General features: G+C 39.8%; 1 protein-coding gene across 1 annotated transcript in view; it reads left to right on the top strand.

The window, feature by feature from the left end:
- The window catches only part of ift80 (intraflagellar transport 80 homolog (Chlamydomonas)), a 246,937-nt gene that overhangs the window by 208,670 nt on the left and 16,968 nt on the right, over window positions 1-21,299 (top strand). The window contains exons 15-17 of the mRNA XM_051923320.1: window positions 9,950-10,097; window positions 17,261-17,432; window positions 19,327-19,416. Coding sequence (XP_051779280.1) covers window positions 9,950-10,097; window positions 17,261-17,432; window positions 19,327-19,416 — 410 coding nt within the window. The remainder of the gene's footprint in view (window positions 1-9,949; window positions 10,098-17,260; window positions 17,433-19,326; window positions 19,417-21,299) is intronic.

The raw sequence follows: 21,299 nt of genomic DNA, 5'->3' as shown, positions 1-21,299 counted from the left end.
TTCTTATTAAACTTATAAATTGAAAACATTTTGCCACAACTTCATTTTCTTTGTGATTGTGCTTTTTCTTTGGTCTGGTTGCAAAACTGTTATTAGGTTGGGCCAGCTGGAAGTGTGTGGCGTATGACATTACCAGTTTAAATGTTTAAAGAGCATCATATATTTTCTGGTTGTACAAGTTTAGATACTCTCTAAAACACTTAGCAGAAGTGAACAGAAGTACTGAAATTGCCTCTGGGTTATTTGGGAACAATTTAGTTTATTTTGGATGGAAGTTATGTGTGAACATTTGGGTACTCTAGTCTGAATACATGCTTCACTGAATTTATAAATAAAAAAATTAGTATTATAGAGCATACATACTTTAATTTGACCCATTTACAATTATTTTATTAAAATAACAATTGATGAAAAAAATAGTGAATTTGACATATGCAAACAGTTGGGCACTCCATCAAGCACAACTTAGTAACACCACCTTTAGCAGAAATTACACCTTTTAAATGTTTCCTATAGCCAGCTTAAAGTCTTTCTGTTTTTACTTAGGAAATTTTGCCTCATTCTTCCTTGCATTACTTTCTGCAGTAGAAATCTTTTAGAACTTCTAGCTTGTATTACTGCTTTGACATCTCCCCAAACATTTTCAATACCATTCATGTATTTGATTCCAATACAAACTTCGTGGCTGAATAAAGTTAAGATTTAAATTGCCTTGGTAAAATATACAGCTTCTTTTCATCTTCAAAGTCTTCATTTATCTCTAGATATTATCTTCTTTGTTTGTATTTACTTAATTTAGTTCTTTCTTATACAGAGCAGTCTTTTCAGTACCCCTGTCCACCACAAATCCTGTACTGATTAATCAATTATTGTGCTTGATGGTTTATATGGTTTTGTCTTTTTTTTGGCTTAACAATAATAGTTATAATGTATAACATTATCTAACCAGCTTGATCCAGTTCACAGTCATGGGGAGACAGAGTCTAATCTAGGAACACTTAAGTGCAAGGCAGGAACACGGAGTATAATAACCCTGGATAAAGCACCAGTTTCTCACACGGCCACATTCACACAGGGCCAAATTGCAATCACCAGTTAACCTATTTTGTACATATTTGGGAATGTCAGAGGAAAGCCCACAATTCCAATGAGACAACATAAAGATGTTAGATTCAAACCTTGGGCATTGATGATCCCCACTGTGTCATTATGTTGTCCTTTGTAAGAGTCAATTTAACTTTGACTAGGCCAGCCCATAACCCTCCATTTCTTCCTTTTGAGCCATTCCTTGGTGTATTTGCTAGTGTGCTTTGGAACATTATCTTTCCCAGTTCAACTTCACCTTTCAAATGGATGATCTCAAATTATCTTCAAGCACACTTTGAAATGATGCAGAATTCATAGTTGACTCGATGATTACAAACTGTTCAGGCCTGTAGGTAGCAAAGCAACCCCAAACCATAGCCTTTCCACCACAACGTTTCACAGTTAGTATGAGTTTCTTTTCCTGAAATGCTTTCTTTGGTTGGTGCTAAGCATGTCTACTGTCACTGTGGCCCAAACAAGTTAGTTTTGATTTTGATTCAGCTGTCCAGCGCACATTGTTCCAGAAGGCCTTTACCTGTATGTTTGGTATGTTTAGATGTTGTTTTTTTTTTGACATACCTCTTGTGGATATCAAATTTGTGCAATTTCTTTAGGATTATGGATGCATGCATGCTGACACCAAGTTTTGCAAAAGTTACCTGCAGATACTGTGAAATTTTGGAATTCTTGGAGACATTTTTTAGTATCAAACAGTCAGTGCTGAATAAATCAGCAGCCATGTGAAGTCTGCCACTTGGAATGGTTATCCTTTCAGGGAATGATTGATTTCAAATAATTTGGCAATATTTGTAAATCCCTTGACAAACTTTGTATGAAGATTTAATGTTTGCCTGTTCAAATATGTTGAAACAGACAACAATTTCCATGGGGTGTGCTTAGTATATTTTTTAATCTGCTTTGTTGAAGTCTCTAATAACAGTAATCCGCAAGTTTGTAAATGTTTATATTACATATGGATGTTGTATAGTTCGCTGGTGTTAGCATGTAACTTGGATGTAGGTAACAACCAGGAAAACATTGGAGAATTCTTAAGGTAAAATAGACACTTGACCATGAGATACTCAAGATCAGATAAATGCTTTTGTGAGATGCATCAAGATTTTAAAATGTGCACCACCTCCTCTGCTTTTCCTTAAAGTTTCAGTCACACCCATAAGGTAGATTGTGAATCCACCTAGCTAGATAGCAGAGTTGATTGTGTCACAGGTCAGCCATGTAATGCAACTGTTGTCTCCATTCATGTTGATATCATTCAATTTGTTAACCAGAAACTGTGGGTTTTATAGAAGAATACTGGGAAGAGTAGGTTGGTTAATGCTGTGTTTCAGCCTCACATGAATGCCTCACTTTCTTCTCAATAGCCTAATTCCTAGCTCTTCTTAGCCAGTTATTCTTAGTTAAGTCAGGCTTATTATGTTAGACTTGGTGGATGATAGCTTTCTGTTTCATAGCATAAAAGTCAAATCCTGAATACTTCAGTGTTTTAAAGGGTTTAGTAATCATAACTAATACCTCTGGAAATCAACTGCAAAACAGAAAAAGCAACAACATTGTTGCCAAAATGATACAAGTCTGTGAGGAGCAACGTGATACATTATCACTCTTGGCCCTATTAAACTGTGACAACAATTGCTCAGATACTCCACCAATCTGACCAGTATTGTAAAGTAGTAAGAGGGCAACCATATCTAAAAACTCTCATGAAGTACCCTCATGAATTAGTACAAATATATGTAGCAGTCTCTGAAATAATGTGAAAATGAGCTAGTCTGATATCACAAAAATTGAGTTATTATCCTTAATGCCAAGTGCTCAGTGTGACAAAAAAGAGTTCATAACGTTCAATACATTATCCCAAAATTGTAGTACAATTACAAGATTGAGTTATTAGGATTTAATATCAATCACTATGTCTGGGGGAAAACACAAACTCGTCACTTACAAAACATCATCTCCGTGTTGAAGTATGGTGGTGATACTACTATGTTGTGAAGCTGTTTTATATCTGTGGGGACTGGTAGCCTTTTCAAAATACATTAAGTAAATTTAAGATGGTAAATAAAGCAAAACTTTGTACAGTCTGTCGGCAAAAGAAGTTTAACTTAGAAACCAAGCTTCAACAAGACGGCCACTTTATACATCAAGTCAAAGCTTCTCTTATGTGGCATAAAACGAAGGCAAGACTCCTGGAAGTGGCCCAGTCAAAAGCGTTTTTTAAATCCCAATCAAAATCTGTATCAAAAACTTAAGATTCCTTTAAAATATGAAAAAATGCTTACAATGTACCACAAAAGACCTGAAGATGTAATAGCTGTTAAAAGTAGCAGCTACTCTCGTATTAAACATTATAACAACAAAGAGGTGAGTACTTTTCAAAGCTAGAGTTCTCAGTTTTGTATCTTTGTTTACATTTTGTTTGTGATCAAAGTGAATATGCCACATCAAAATGTATTTTATCAACCACAAAAAAATCATATTTAAACTTGTAACTTTTCATTGTCACACATCAAATTACAATAGCTTTTTGTGGATGTTGAATTATTTCTGCACATACTGTACTTACAAGCTACTAACACTTATCCAAAGCAGTAGTGCCTTTGTTAATAAATTTCTCTCTTTGATGCAATGATGTATTAAGTGACTTCCTCGTGGTTACCAAGTAAGTTAGTAATATGGCTTTAGATGACAACATGGGCTTTCCAGTCCAGTGTGTTGGCCTCTGGGCCCAACTGCATGCAGCTGAAGAGGTCCTAGTCAGATTTCAGCTTTTGACCCATTGTTTATTATTTACTTACAGAACCCCACAGGGTTAGCAAAATATCTATGATGCAGTTAGTAAATTTTAGCTCTGCCTTAATTATTGATGATTCTAGTATGCATTTAGTTCCCATCCATCCATCCATTCTCTTCCGCTTATCCGAGGCTGGGTCGCGGGGGCAGCAGCTTGAGCAGAGATACCCAGACTCCCCTCTCCCCGGCCACTTCTTCTAGCTCTTCCGGGAGAATCCCAAGGTGTTCCCAGGCCAGCCGAGAGACATAGTCCCTCCAGCGTGTCCTGGGTCTTCCCCAGGGCCTCCTCCCGGTTGGACGTGCCCAGAACACCTCACCAGGGAGGCATCCAGGAGGCATCCTGATCAGATGCCCAAGCCACTTTATCTGACTCCTCTCGATGCGGAGGAGCAGCGGCTTTACTCTGAGCCCCTCGCGGATGACTGAGCTTCTCACCCTATCTTTAAGGGAGAGCCCAGACACCCTGCAGAGGAAACTCATTTCAGCGGCTTGTATTCGCGATCTCATCTTTCGGTCACTACCCATAGCTCATGACCATAGGTGAGGGTAGGAACATAGATCGACTGGTAAATTGAGAGCTTTGCCTTACGGCTCGGCTCCTTTTTCATCACGACAGACCGATGCAGAGCCCGCATCACTGCGGACGCCGCACCGATCCGCCTGTCGATCTCACGCTCCATTCTTCCCTCACTCGTGAACAAGACCCCGAGATACTTGAACTCCTCCACTTGAGGCAGGATCTCGCTCCCAACCCTGAGAAGGCACTCCACCCTTTTCCGGCTGAGGACCATGGTCTCGGATTTGGAGGTGCTGATTCCCATCCCAGCCGTTTCACACTCAGCTGCGAACCGATCCAGAGAGAGCTGAAGATTATGGCCTGATGAAGCAAACAGGACAACATCATCTGCAAAAAGCAGTGACCCAATCCTGAGTCCACCAAACCGGACCCCCTCAACACCCTGGCTGCACCTAGAAATTCTGTCAATAAAAGTTATGAACAGAATCGGTGACAAAGGGCAGCCCTGGCGGAGTTCAACTCTCACTGGAAACAGGTTCGACTTACTGCCGGCAATGCGGACCAAGCTCTGACACCAGTTGTACAGGGACCGAACAGCCCTTATCAGGGGGTCCGGTACCCCATACTCCCGGAGCACCCCCCACAGGATTCCCTGAGGGACACGGTCGAACGCCTTTTCTAAGTCTACAAAACACATGTAGACTGGTTGGTCGAACTCCCATGCACCCTCCAGGACTCTGCTAAGGGTGTAGAGCTGGTCCACTGTTCCGCGACCAGGACGAAAACCACACTGTTCCTCCTGAATCCGAGGTTTGACTATCCGACGGACCCTCCTCTCCGGAACCCCCGAATAGACTTTTCCAGGGAGGCTGAGGAGTGTGATCCCTCTGTAGTTAGAACACACCCTCCGGTCCCCCTTCTTAAAGAGGGGGACCACCACCCCGGTCTGCCAATCCAGAGGCACTGTCCCTGATATCCATGCGATGTTGCAGAGACGTGTCAACCAAGACAGCCCTATAACATCCAGAGCCTTGAGGAACTCCGGGCGTATCTCATCCACCCCCGGGGCCCTGCCACCAAGTAGTTTTTTGACCACCTCGGTGACCTCAGTCCCAGAGATGGGGGAGCCCACCTGCGAGTCCCCAGGCTCTGCTTCCTCATCGGAAGGCATGTTAGTGGGATTGAGGAGGTCTTCGAAGTACTCCCCCCACCAACCCACAACGTCCCGAGTCGAGGTCAGCAGCGCACCATCCCCACCGTATACAATGTTGACACTGCACTGCTTCCCCCTCCTGAGATGCCGGATGGTGGACCAGAATCTCCTCGAAGCCGTCCGAAAGTCATTCTCCATGGCCTCCCCAAACTCCTCCCATGTCCGAGTTTTTGCCTCAGCAACCACCAAAGCCGCATTCCGCTTGGCCTGCCGGTACCTATTAGCTGTCTCCAGAGTCCCACAGGACAAAAGGGTCCGGTAGGACTCCTTCAGCTTGACAGCATCCCTCACCACCGATGTCCACCAACGTGTTCGGGGATTACCGCCACGACAGGCACCGGCCACCTTACGGCCACAGCTCCGGTCAGCCGCCTCAACAATAGAGGCATGGAACATGGCCCATTCAGACTCAATGTCCCCCACCTCCCTCGGGACGTGGTCGAAGTTCTGCCAGAGGTGGGAGTTAAAGCTACTTCTAACAGGGGGCTCTGCCAGATGTTCCCAGCAGACCCTCACAACATGTTTGGGCCTACCAGGCCTGACCGGCATCCTCCCCCACCATCGAAGCCAACTCACCACCAGGTGGTGATCAGTTGACAGCTCCGCCCCTCTCTTCACCCGAGTGTCCAAGACATGTGGCCACAAGTCCGACGACACGACCACAAAGTCGATCATCGAACTGAGGCCTAGGGAGTCCTGGTGCCAAGTGCACATATGAACACCCCTATGCTTGAACTTGGTGTTTGTTATGGACAATCCGTGATGAGCACAGAAGTCCAATAACAAAATACCACTCGGGTTCAGAGCGGGGGAGGGCCATTCCTCCAAATCACGCTCTTCCAGGTCTCACTGTCATTGCCCACGTGAGCATTGAAGTCTCCCAGCAGTACGAGGGAGTCCCCAGAAGGTATGCTCTCTAGAACCCCCTCCAGGGACTCCAAAAAGGGTGGGTACTCCGAACTGCTGTTCGGTGCATACGCACAAACAACAGTTAGGACCCGTCCCCCCACCCGAAGGTGGAGGGAGGCTACCCTCTCGTCCACCGGGGTAAACCCCAATGTACAAGCTCCAAGTCAGGGGACAATAAGTATTAGTTTCAGATAAGATTAAGCTTGATTGCTTTTCTTTGCCAGTATTACTTACTTAAATATCTGCACAATATTTCTGAATTCCAGTAACCTGTTTGCTATTGCCTTATCTGTTCAAGTTAGCTTTACAATATGCAAGGTATGAGTGTTTTGAAAAATGTACTTTTTCTTAAACAATTAAAAACTATTAAGTGTTTAATTTGGTATATCCAATCTTATATAATGTTTTAAAGTTCTTAAAGATGTTTATTTTCAAATCAAGAATTTGAACTATATATACTGTGGTTGAAATTTAACATCTTATTAAAGAAAGAAACCTCCTCTAACAGGACAATTTAGTAATCAGGCAGGAGAAAAGCTGTTCATTGTATCTTTTAATTACTCCTCAGCAAAATGCCTTGGAGGGAGCATTCGTCAGAAGCAGTCCGTTACTGCATGGTCAGAGAAACAAAGAATGGAGGTTCATTTTATAAACTGCTGAATTTACATACAGTGTCGATCAATGCATTCATTTTACTCTGGTTGGTTTGTTGGTTTACACCCAAATGATTTATATAAAATAAGTCTATTATATTATATTCTGGTTCTTCTTATACCTTTTGAGATGAGCCACTACCCTTGAAATTTTCTGTGCATAACATCTGTCCATTCTCGTTGTTTATAGGACATTTGCTGATTTCTTAGTCATCCTTCAGTACATTTTGTATATTACATCAACCTTTCTTCTGGTACATTCTTTATTTACTTGACCATCTCAATATTTTTCCTTAACTAATTCTTATATTTCAGTGTACATTTTGTTGTTCACTTGATCTTTATCTCGTTTCTGACATTTATTAAACCTTTATGCTATTTCTTAAAGATGAATGCTGTTACCCTAAAATTATTCTTCCACAATACGTCAGACTCTGTATTTTTACCAAGCTATGTATATTATAATTCTGTGCCTTACTTTGTGTTGCCAGCAAACATATTTCTAACAAAAGACTCCAGTGGAAAAAATTCTTATGTGCATTAGAACTATTTTGTGTACAGCACAATCACAGTATAATAAATTGAACAGTCTATACTTTTGTTGTACAAATGTCATTAATAGTTTTAGCAAGTAACTGTTTTTTGTAAGTTAGTACCTTCTAATCAGAGCATGATTCCTTTTGTTTCTAAGTCATCAAAGAAGCTGTACGTATTTTTATAACTCAAGATTTAACTTTCTAAAACACTAGTTTAACTAGTAAATATACTAATGTACTGTTGATTATAAACAGCATGCTACACAAGGTTTTGCAAATTGTACCTTCTCCTCTGTTTCTTTACTAGGTAATTAGTTGGAATTAGATAAAAATAGAAACATGATAAAAGCAAAAAGAAATCACATTGTACAGTGCATCCAGAAAGTATTCACAGCGCATCACTTTTTCCACCTTTTGTTATGTTACAGCCTTATTCCAAAATGGATTAAATTCATTTTTTTCCTCAGAATTCTACACACAACACCCCATAATGACAACGTGAAAAAAGTTTACTTGAGGTTTTTGCAAATTTATTAAAAATAAAAAACTAAGAAATCACATGTACATAAGTATTCACAGCCTTTGCTCAATACTTTGTCGATGCACCTTTGGCAGCAATTACAGCCTCAAGTCTTGTTGAATATGATGCAACAAGCTTGGCACACCTATCCTTGGCCCGTTTCGCCCATTCCTCTTTGCAGCACCTCTCAAGCTCCATCAGGTTGGATGGGAAGCGTCAGTGCACAGCCATTTTAAGATCTCTCCAGAGATGTTCAATCGGATTCAAGTCTGGGCCACTCAAGGACATTCACAGAGTTGTCCTGAAGCCACTCCTTTGATATCTTGGCTGTGTGCTTAGGGTCATTGTCCTGCTGAAAGATGAACTGTCGCTCCAGTCTGAGGTCAAGAGCGCTCTGGAGCAGGTTTTCATCCAGGATGTCTCTGTACATTGCTGCAGTCATCTTTCCCTTTATCCTGACTAGTCTCCCAGTTCCTGCCGCTGAAAAACATCCCCAGAGCATGATGCTGCCACCACCATGCTTCACTGTAGGGATGGTGCCAGGTTTCCTCCAAACATGACGCCTGGCATTCACACCAAAGAGTTCAATCTTTGTCTCATCAGACCAGAGAATTTTCTTTCTCATGGTCTGAGAGTCCTTCAGGTGCCTTTTGGCAAACTCCAGGCGGGCTGCCACATGCCTTTTACTAAGGAGTGGCTTCCGTCTGGCCACTCTACCATACAGGCCTGATTGGTGGATTGCTGCAGAGATGGTTGTCCTTCTGAAAGGTTCTCCTCTCTCCACAGAGGACTTCTGGAGCTCTGACAGAGTGACCATCAGGTTCTTGGTCACCTCCCTGACTAAGGCCCTTCTCCCCCGATCGCTCAGTTTAGATGGCCGGCCAGCTCTAGGAAGAGTCCTGGTGGTTTCGAACTTATTCCACTTACGGATGATGGAGGCCACTGTGCTCATTGGGACCTTCAAAGCAGCAGAAATTTTTCTGTAACCTTCCCCAGATATGTGCCTCGAGACAATCCTGTCTCGGAGGTCTACAGACAATTCCTTTGACTTCATGCTTGGTTTGTGCTCTGACATGAACTGTCAACTGTGGGACCTTATATAGACAGGTGTGTGCCTTTCCAAATCATGTCCAGTCAACTGAATCTACCACAGGTGGACTCCAGTTAAGATGCAGAAACATCTCAAGGATGATCGGGGGGAACAGGATGCACCTGAGCTCAACTTCAAGCTTGACGGCAAAGGCTGTGAATACTTATGTACATGTGCTTTCTCAATTTTTTTTATTTTTAATAAATTTGCAAAAGCCTCAAGTAAACTTTTTTCACGTTGTCATTATGGGGTGTTGTGTGTAGAATTCTGAGGGAAAAAAATGAATTTAATCCATTTTGGAATAAGGCTGTAACATAACAAAATGTGGAAAAAGTGATGCGCTGTGAATACTTTCCGGATGCACTGTATATATGAGAATATGAATAGCTGTACCTTTTCAGGATAATTTGTTGCTTACAAATGATTGTGGTTACCTGAACAGAAATCTTTTAGTGGATGAACAAGAACAGAAGTGTTAAGTCAATTCAAAACATCCTTACTTTAAAATATACAGAAATTATATTAAATTCAGCTATGAAAAAGACGGTTATTATTTTGGCAGTTTGTCAGCGTATGTGAAATGTTGATTTAAATATGAATGCTCTTTTCTTTAGGCACTATGGTTCACACAATGGCTTGGAATGACTCCACAAGCATGTTGTGTGGGATTCAGGACACCCAGTTTACTGTTTGGTATTACCCTAATGTTGTTTATGTAGACAAAGATCTTCTTTTCAAGACACTTTACACAAAAGATGCAAGGTATGTTACCAAGAATCTAGCAACAAGTAGTTATGTGTTTATGTAAATGTAATGGAGCTGAGTGCTAGAGCCTTAACCATGCAATATACCATGTGGGTTGCTTAAAACATGTTCATGAGAAAATCCTTCTATTATTTTACATCTTAACATCTTGATTAGGTTTAGCTCCTTCCTTTGGCCTAATGATGTGGGAAAGACTGTGGTATCCAATAACTCTGACAAGTAAAATTCTTATGTAAAATAATTTGACATACAGGAAGTCACTTGAAGACCTGTGAGGGAAAAGGAATGGATGAGAGGAAGTATTCTGATTGTAAGGGCTGAACACAACTGGAGATTGGCAAAATAAAATGTTTGATAGTGGGGAGTGTGTTGTTAAGACAGTGAAGACTAATGATCACAGACAGTGATGATAAATTATAGTGAAAAATAAGAAGTCTGAACAGTCAAACAATAATCAATTAAAGCAGTTATTGACAGGCCTATAGGAAAGTAGGATGTGAGTACTTTTTTTCATTTTGATTTATGACCCAAATAGCTGAGCTAACTATAGTTTGTCTATTTGTGGAGATTTTTGATTTGCATTTTTTAAATTTATCATTAGTTTTGCACGGTTTTGTGAATTATGCTAGTGCCTTTTTGGGATATTTGCAATGGCTTGTGCCTTGTTTATGATGGTGCAACAAACCTCCAAATTTTGGATTAAAGTTCAAGTAAGCTCAAATCTTTGTTCGTGTTTCTAGTTAAATGAGGAAATTATTTTTAGGTAAACAGGTTTTCAACTGTTACTTTTGTTTTGACATTTTGGTATTGACTACTGGCTTTCTCATTACTTGGATTTATCCACTGCATTTTTTATTTTGGTATTGACTACTGGCTTTCTTATTGCTTCCTGGTTTTACCCACTGCATTTGCACCCAGACCTTAATTTCATAGTCATTTCTCTTTTCCTGGCTTGGTTGTAAGCATTTCCCACCTTCACATTACGTAGGTAATTTTTATATGGGTGATGCTTTTGTTTGACAATATTATGTACAGTATGTGTTGGCATTCAACACTCTATTATACAGCAGAAAAATGTTTCATTACAACCTTCTTTGGCTATTTTCATAGTCACTTGCCACTTTTGGTTTGTGTTGCCTAAATAGTGTGTTCAGTGTACTATTTTATTATGTCTTTGTTGTTCATACTGCTTTTTATAAATCGTACTGAATCTACTGATAACTACAGAAGCAATACAACATTTATGTACATTTGTGTAAATATCTATTCAAATATTGTAACAGAATAGTACTTGTCTAAGATTATCTCTTCTTTGCATCCAGTGATGCTAGGATATCCTCCAGCTCCCCTCAAAAATATTAGTAGAATTAGTAGATTTTTTGTGTTATTAATGGGGGAAACAGCAGCTCTCATAATGGAATACTGAATTAAGATAATGGTCCTTTATGCTGGCTTAAAATGCGTAGACTAATGGAATATCATTTAAGAGCTTAAACATTGCATAGCTAGAGGCCCTATGCCCTACAGTAAGTGCTCAGTCTTTAATTTGTTTAATTGCTATCATTTTTATTTGTATGTTTTTAATTTGGAACGACATTGAAGCCTGATATTTTGCAGAAGATTATTTATATTAGATCATCAGTTACATTTGTAATCATTTTATGTATCATCAAGAGTTGATTTTTTTTTTTTTTTTTTTTTTTGTGTCTGCCATTTTATGTGCATTTTTAGTGCAAGCCTTGTACTACTTTTTAATTGATGGTAGTGTGTTTTAATATATTTCCTCCTAAATTTTATGAGATACTGTTACACCTGTCATCTTTGCAAGAAACTTTAAGGCTGTTATCTCATGTCAGGAAAACTTGCGTGTAATTTTTGTTCAATGCATCTAACACGTTCTTTGAGATTAACCCTGCAGTTTAATGTAAGTTCACTGTCTGTTATCCTAAAGAAATACATTGCTAGTTGCTTTTGAGCAGTGGCTTCTCTGGAAAAATATATGTTTTCTGTTTAGACCTTTCCTTGATTTTAAAAAAGATTCCAATACATTGTGTATCCATGACCTTCGTTATGATTCCACATGAGAATAAACCATGGTAGGTGTTACAGGTGAATCAAAACCGTTTTTTTTTTAATATTTTTGACATACAGTGATAATGTGGTGTAGCAGGTCCACGGCTCAAGTCAACAGAGTCACTTTTTAAATAAATAAATTGCTGTTCTCGCGGCTTAGAGAGGGGGCGTGGTAGTGTGGCCGGAAACGGTTCCCGGGGGAATTTGTGATGCGGGCAGTCCTCGCTTAAGTGCACAGGTGAGGAGTTGTCTGCATCTGTAATTGGTGCCGGGAGCTGCTAACTGCCACATTTGATCCATGTCCCTGTAATAAATAGAAAGGCACCGGGCTGATTTTAAAGACTGCTTCCAGCCATTGTTTTAACCTTGGGTTTTTTAAAGCATTTTTTTTCTGTTGTGTTTTTAACCTCCACAATTTCACCTTGTTTTTATTGGATTATTTATTTGAAGATTTGAGAGACACGGCACTTATTTATTTGAACACTGTTTTGTTTGTTGATTTTAAATAAAAGCACTTTTGCACTTTTTGCACCATCCCCTTACTTTGTTGTGCCTCACTGTCTAGCTCAGGGGTGGGCAAACTTTTTGGCTCAGGGGCCACATTGACTTTTAACATTTGACAGATGGGCCGGGCCAGCAACAGATGCATACAAATCAAACATAAACATAAAAAAGGCATTACAGTGTTAATATTTACATTCACTTTTAGTGGGAACAGTGTTGTTGATCACCCTTTTTTGCCAGTGCATCGAAGTCTGGTGTTAGTTTTGTTGTGGCAATTCTCAGAACAGATATGAGGTGTTCATCGCTCAGCTGGGATCTGTGGGGTGCTTTGTTGGTGTTCATCACGCTAAAAGTCTGTTCACCCACATACATAGAGTCAAACAACACCAGCATCCTCTGTGCCATCTTCTGGATGTTTGGAAATTTGGCTGCGCTTAATGAAGCATAAAACTCATCCAGTTTAAGAGAGTTGAACTTCTCCTTTAAGATGGTGTCACATTGGAGATCAATCAGTTCCAACTGCAACTCCTGTGGTGCCGTTTCAGGGTCCAATGTGAAGGGACATGACATACCAGCTGAAGTGACTTGTAAATTTTTCCCAAAATCAGAGAACCGATGGCAGAATTCTCCATGCAGGTCGTCCAGTGATTTCCTGTATTTTTTCACAAGTCGAGGGGCCTCTTTCAGCGTAGACAGTGTGGGGAAATGAGCGAGTGAGTTGTTTGACATTTGCTTTGAGAATAATAATAAATAATAATAATTCTTTGCATTTATATAGCGCTTTTCTCACTACTCAAAGCGCTTAGCTATTGCAGGTTAAGGGCCTTGCTGAAGGGCCCAACAGAGCAGAGTCCCTTTTGGCATTTACGGGATTCGAACCGGCAACCTTACGATTGCCAGTGTATATCCCTAGCCTCAGAGCCACCACTCCGTCCTGTTTGAGCTCCCACACTCGTCGACATACTTTCCCCAAACTTAACCAGCGGACATTGAACTGGTAAAGCAAGTCCTGGTGATCAGCATCAATTTCTTCAGGAAACTTAATAAACTGACGATGCTGAAGTCCCCTCGCTCGAATAAAGTTAACGAGTTTTACAACTGGCTTCACTACGTAGTCAAGCTGCAATACAGATTTACACAGTGCTTCCTGGTGGATTAGGCAGTGTAAGAAAATTACCTCCTGCTCAGGGTTGTCCTCCTTCACCCTCTCCTGGATTCTTTTGAGCAACCCAACATTTTTTCCAGAATAAAGCTAGCTTGGTTTTGAAGGCTCTGACGTTTGTGTACATTTCATGCACAAACTGGTATTTCCCATGTAGCTTCACGTTCAGCTCATTCATGTGTATCAGTATGTCCACAGCAAAAGCTAAATCTCAAAGCTAATCTGTGTCACTCAGCTCAGGAAAATCGTCAGCTTTCTCAAGTAGCTCCAAAAATGAGATAATCCCCTGTTTGAGCTCCCACACTCGTTGACATACTTTCCCCAAACTTAACCAGCGGACATTGGAGTGGTAAAGCAAGTCCTGGTGATCAGCGTCAATTTCTTCAAGAAACTTAATAAACTGACGATGCTGAAGTCCCCTCGCTCGAATAAAGTTAACGAGTTTTACAACTGGCTTCACTACATAGTCAAGCTGCACAACAGATTTACACAGTGCTTCCTGGTGGATTAGGCAGTGTAAGAAAATTACCTCCTGTTCAGGGTTGTCCTCCTTCACCCTCTCCAGGATTCTTTTGAGCAACCTAACGTTTTTTCCAGTCAGATGTGGCGATCCATCTGTGGTAACGTTGGCGAGCGTACTCCAAGGTAGCTTGTGCCTATTTATGACCCCCGACACGCTGTCATACAAGTCCTCTCCCTGCGTTTTCCCCTGTAGGGATTCCATGGCCAAAAACTCCTCTATTATCTCAAAATTGTCATTAATCCCTCTGATAAAAATTAAAAGCTGAGCGGTGTCCTTTATGTCATTACTTTCGTCCAGTGCCAAGGAACATAATGTAAATGACTCCGCTTTTTTGTTTAACTTGCTAGCTAAGTCTTCGTCAATTAGCTCAACACGGCGAGTCACTGTCCTGCGTGATAAGCTAATTTTTTCAAATTTGTTATTGCTCTCAGGACACAAGATACCTGCTGTCTCTACCATGCACTCTTTGAGAAACTCCCCTTTGGAGAAAGGCTTGCTAGTCTTTGCTAATTTGAATGCCAGCACATAACTTGCCTTTGTGCTTGATTCTTGGATGGCAGTTTGTCGGATAAAGGTGTTTTGCTGAGCCTCTGAGCGGTAGCCATCCATTCTTGTGTTGACTGGTTGTTAGCATAATTAGCATGCTTGGTGGAAAAGTGACGGCTGAAGTTGTATTTCTTTAAAACCGCAACGGTTTCTTGGCAAATAAGACATATAGCCTTTGACTGGACTTCAGTGAAAAAGTATTCAGTTGTCCATTCCTTATTAAACACTCGGCACTCACTGTTGACTTTTCTTTTCTTTTCTTTGCCCTACTCATTGTTGCAGATGGGTTCAGAGCAGTAGCAGAGTAATAACAGAGATTAACCCGGGCTCCACAAAATCAAGTCAATGTATCACTGCGCCTAATGTGCCACCTGGTGGAATGCCAGGTATTACAGGACAAGGTCAAATGAATGCAGTCATAATTATGATATGATTTGATTTGGGCAATTTTGTACCAACCTTCGGCAGGCTGGATTAAAAAGACCAATGGGTCGGATTTGGCCCGTGGGCCATAGTTTGCCCACCCCTGGTCTAGCTCATCAGTGACATTGCAGACGGTGGTCGGGTTCAAACGCTCCCAGAGGCTGGATGAGAGCATGGAGAGGAACCCACATTGTCACAGATAAACTATTTATTTCTTACCAAATACTGTAGGTATATTGTCACATTACCAATGATATAACACTTGACATTAATCGGAATTTATGTAATACCTTTATATGTTAGTAGACATCCTGCTCCACCCTAATCAGTCAGATTATATTCTATATACAATGGAACCTCAGGTCCATCCATCCATCCATCCATTCTCCAACCCGCTGAATCCAAACACAGGGTCACGGGGGTCTGCTGGAGCCAATCCCAGCCAACACAGGGCACAAGGCAGGAACCAATCCCGGGCAGGGTGCCAACCCACCGCAGGACACATACAAACACTCCCACACACCAAGCACACACTAGGGCCAATTTAGAATCGCCAATCCACCTAACCTGCATGTCTTTGGACTGTGGGAGGAAACCGGAGTGCCCGGAGGAAACCCACACAGACACGGGGAGAACATGCAAACTCCACGCAGGGAGGACCTGGGAAGCGAACCCAGGCCCCCAGGTCTCCCAACTGCGAGGCAGCAGCGCTACCCACTGTGCCACCGTGCCGCCCGGAACCTCAGGTCACGACCGTAATTCGTTCCAAAACTCTTGTCGCAACCCGATTTGGTCGTGACCCGAAGTAATTTCCCCCATAGGATTGTATGTAAATACAATTAATCTGTTCTGGACCATACGAGCTGTATGTAAATATATTTTTTTAAAGATTTGTAAGCACAAAAATAGTTAATTATACCATAGAATGCACAGTGTAATAGTAAACTAAATGTAAAAACATTGAATAACACTGAGAAAACCTTGAACAAAGAAAACTAACATTGCAAGAGTTCACACTACAGCCTTACGAACCACTCTCTGTAAACACTTTTTTTTTTAATGAGTTTTAAGCACAGGGAAAAAAATGAACATTTGAAAAATCCATAATTTATACATAAACAACCAAGAAAACTAACATTGCATGAGTCGAGTTCTGGCATGAAGGAAGTGAGGAGGAACTGGGTGGAGAGGAGATTACAGTTTTGAGGTAAAGTCCCTCTACACAATGCATGTCTAACCTAGAACAATGTACTGTACAGGGAGAGACTGAACACATGCGGAAATCATTGGCGCGTACAAACCGGAAGGGAAACTGCCTTGTTCGTCACCCGAGTGTGTGGTCATGAACAGATGCAAAAGTTTGACAAAGTTTTTGGTCGTAACCTAATTTGTACGTGTTCCGTGACGTTCGTCACCCGAGGTTCCAATGTGTGTGTGTGTGTGTGTGTGTATGTGTGTGTGTGTGTATATATATATATATATATATATATATATATCACCTTTTTTTTTTTTTTTTTTTTTTTTTAATACAGATCTTGGCAGCTCGTAAAATTTAACAAAAGCTAAAAATTTAACCACCAGTTAATAAAAGCAGCAGTGCCACATTTAAACCTGCCACTCACTTTCATTATATATTCGAAAAATATTTTTAAATTTATTTTGATTGCCTTTTTTTTTAGAACTTCCTTTATTATCATTTCTAATCCTTAAATTGTTTGTTTGAATAACATTTATTTGATGATTAATTTTATTGTAATCAACTTTCTTAACTTTTTCCATATTTAGAATTGATGAACTTTAGATCGTAACCATTGCACAGATTTAAAGGGTGAAAGTTATATAACATTTTCAATTAATAAATATATATATATATATGTTTTAACCATTCACATTATTTTAAGCAGTTTTCGCCTGTCTGATTTTTTCTAGTGATTTCAGCAGAAGCCCTCATATTTTAAACTATGTTGCCAATCAAGTTACAATAAGAAGATCAGATGGATCTCTAGTGTACACGAACATATCTCCATATCCAGACATTCTTCATGAGTATGTTAATTGCTCTCGTTGGGATGATGCTGTGAGACTATGTCGTTTTGTAAAGGTATGTTTTCTATTGTTCTGTTGTCATAATCGTGCACAGCATGATCTGTTGTACCTTGTGTATCTGACATTCCATCAGTACATCACTTGAAAGACTAGTCAGGCATTCTTTAGACTTATTTTTTCTTATTCAGTTTACTCAGTCTCTTTTGACTATCCTTTCCTATTCTTATATTAACATTACATCTCAAATTCACCAAATTATATTTGTAGACCTTTATGGCAGAGTAGACAAAAATGGTATTGGCCAAGTAAAAAAATCAAATTGTAGTATCTTTTTGCAGGCCTTCTCCAAAAATTAGATTAAAATGAGAAGTTACACAATTCTCAGGCTCTTATACACACTTAAAGTTGACTTCTCTGAGATCTGTTGTGGTTGAATAAATTTTGTTAATTTCACTTTTGTTTAAGTAGGCTGCTGTTTAGCCTCAAATAAAATGAAGAAATGCAGTTACTGAACTTCTAGGGCTGCAGCATATTTTTATCATTAGAAATACAGTACTTTATAATTTTTGTTTTTCAAATAGGCAGACATAAGCAGCTTAGTCTAATTAAAAAAGGAAGAACTTGTACAAATGTATAGAAACCTATTGCTACATGTTTATTGTAAAAACATTTCAGCAGTTAAGATAATGTAAACTTGGACTATGCAACTAAATGATGAACAATGTCCTCATTTCCTTTATGCCAGAGGTGTTTAATCAGTAGATGTTTTTACTAATTTAATTAACTGTATTAATAATATCTGAGCAAAATAAAAATTTAGTAAGTAGTGATCTAAAAATATGTTAAATTAAGCCTAGTCAGCCATGAAATTCTTTCTGTGCTTTGTTAAACTTACTCTTTCAGTTACTTTCTTTTAATTATAAATTCCACTCACTTCTTCATTCATGATTTGTTTTGTGGATTGGGAATAAAGATTCCAAGATGCTCCAGCTGTTTTCTGCATGTTAGAGCATCATTGCTTCTAATTTGAAACACTGTCTGCCCTTAAGTGAGACACTAATAATTCCAAACTACAACATGCAGACGGAATAATAGACCCCCATCTGACAGAGACGCCAGGGTAATGATGGTCTTGTCCCTCTAATAATGTTTTTAGGAGTGTTTATTTGACCAAATGTCAACATTATCTATATTTCTTTGGTAAGGTTAATGGCCTGGATGTGCACATTGAGTTTTTTTTTTATATAATAATAAAAAGTTGGACTTAATAAAGTTTTTTTATGACAGTTGTCTCTTCCCCAGCTGTTGAAAAGTAGAACAAATTAAGCAGTACATGAATGTAGCCAACAAACAATAATACTTTATTATATATACAGAAAACTGATTTACTTAAACAGTGAAAATCTGAGCAAAACCTTAAATCTTTATTTATTTTTTCATACCAATGCTTGTATTTAAGAAAAGTGTAAACAAAGCTTAGGCACTTGGCCAACTTTCCACTGAGTCACAAACAAGATTTATGGATTTAGCATTGATAAAACAGAACATTAAGCAAAACACTGCATTTTAATGCAAAATAAAACTGCTTTTAAACAAAGTACAACTTAAATAAGCAAGTTCCTTCATGCTGGTCTGATTGTTTTGAAAAAATAAAATGTGTCCCAGATTCAATTCACTTATAATAAAGTTGCAGTACAAAGTGCAGCTATAAATAGTGCTAATTGTACAACTGAAATGGTAAACCTATACAAACTTTTATTTGGTACATTTATTGACTGAAATAAAAGTCTTTAACTTAATATCTTTGATTTTGTAGTAATGTCAATATCACAATATTAGTACACAGAGTTGTGCAGCTTATGTCACAATTCTTACATGTCTCCTGGTGAGATTTATAATTTACTGTTGGCATTGAAATGGTCACTTTTGTTTCTGTCTTTTGTTTTCAGGAGCAAACATTATGGGCCTGCCTTGCTGCTATGGCAGTTGCAAATAAGGAACTGATTACTGCAGAGGTAGCATATGCAGCAATTGGAGAAGTATGATACATTTAACATTATTGATCTGTTTATTTTTCTTCTGTGTTCTGAATGTAGGTTAGATACAGTATGTTTGCACAGGGCTACAGAAAAGCAAAACAAACTCTCTAATAGAAAAAAATGTATTGAATTTGTGGTACAGCCTATTTTTTATGTATTTTATTATATATTTACAATGCATCCGGAAAGTATTCACAGCGCATCACTTTTTCCACATTTTGTTATGTTACAGCCTTATTCCAAAATGGATTAAATTCATTTTTTTCCTCAAAATTCTACACACAACACCCCATAATGACAACGTGAAAAAAGTTTACTTGAGGTTTTTGCAAATTTATTAAAAATAAAAAAATTGATAAAGAACATGTACATAAGTATTCACAGCCTTTGCCGTGAAGCTTGAAATTGAGCTCAGGTGCATCCTGTTTCCCCTGATCATCCTTGAGATGTTTCTGCAGCTTAATTGGAGTCCACCTGTGGTGAATTCAGTTGACTGGACATGATTTGGAAAGGCACACACCTGTCTATATAAGGTCCCACAGTTGACAGTTCATGTCAGAGCACAAACCAAGCATGAAGTCAAAGGAATTGTCTGTAGACCTCCGAGACAGGATTGTCTCGAGGCACATATCTGGGAAGGTTACAGAAAACATTCTGCTGCTTTGAAGGTCCCAATGAGCACAGTGGCCTCCATCATCCGTAAGTGGAAGAAGTTCGAAACCACCAGGACTCTTCCTAGAGCTGGCCGGCCATCTAAACTGAGCGATCGGGGGAGAAGGGCCTTAGTAAGGGAGGTGACCAAGAACCTGATGGTCACTCTGTCAGAGCTCCAGAGGTCTTCTGTGGAGAGAGGAGAACCTTCCAGAAGGACAACCATCTCTGCAGCAATCCACCAATCAGGCCTGTATGGTAGAGTGACCAGACGGAAGCCACTCCTTAGCAAAATGCACATGGCAGCCAACCTGGAGTTTGCCAAAATGCACCTGAAGGACTCTCAGACCATGAGAAAGAAAATTCTCTGGTCTGATGAGACAAAGATTGAACTCTTTGGTGTGAATGCCAGGCATCACGTTTGGAGGAAACCTGGTACCAACCCTACAGTGAAGCATGGTGGTGGCAGCATCATGCTGTGGGGATGTTTTTCAGTGGCAGGAACTGGGAGACTAGTCAGGATAAAGGGAAAGATGACTGCAGCAATGTACAGAGACATCCTGGATGAAAACCTGCTCCAGAGCGCTCTTGACCTCAGACTGGGGCAACGGTTCATCTTTCAGCAGGACAACGACCCTAAGCACACAGCCAAGATATCAAAGGAGTGGCTTCAGGACAACTGTGAATGTCCTTGAGTGGCCCAGCCAGAGCCCAGACTTGAATCCGATTGAACATCTCTGGAGAGATCTTAAAATGGCTGTGCACTGACGCTTCCCATCCAACCTGATGGAGCTTGAGAGGTGCTGCAAAGAGGAATGGGCAAAACTGGCCAAGGATAGGTGTGCCAAGCATCATATTCAACAAGACTTGAGGCTGTAATTGCTGCCAAAGGTGCATCGACAAAGTATTGAGCAAAGGCTGTGAATACTTATGTACATGTGATTTCTCAGTTTTTTTATTTTTAATAAATTTGCAAAAACCTCAAGTAAACTTTTTTCACGTTGTCATTATGGGGTGTTGTGTGCAGAATTCTGAGGGGAAAAAAGGATTTAATCCATTTGGGAATAAGGCTGTAACATAACAAAAGGTGGAAAAAGTGATGCGCTGTGAATACTTTCTGGATGCACTGTATCAATTTATCATGTTAAATTTCTTAGTAAAATTTGATTTTATTCTTGTAAAAGTAAGCAATAAAGTGTTTGGTTTACACTATGACTATAATAGAATATAGC

Source organism: Erpetoichthys calabaricus, chromosome 2, assembly GCF_900747795.2.
Source record: "Erpetoichthys calabaricus chromosome 2, fErpCal1.3, whole genome shotgun sequence".
Classification (NCBI taxonomy): Eukaryota; Metazoa; Chordata; class Cladistia; order Polypteriformes; family Polypteridae; genus Erpetoichthys; species Erpetoichthys calabaricus.
This window is presented reverse-complemented; position numbering and strand designations above follow the sequence as displayed.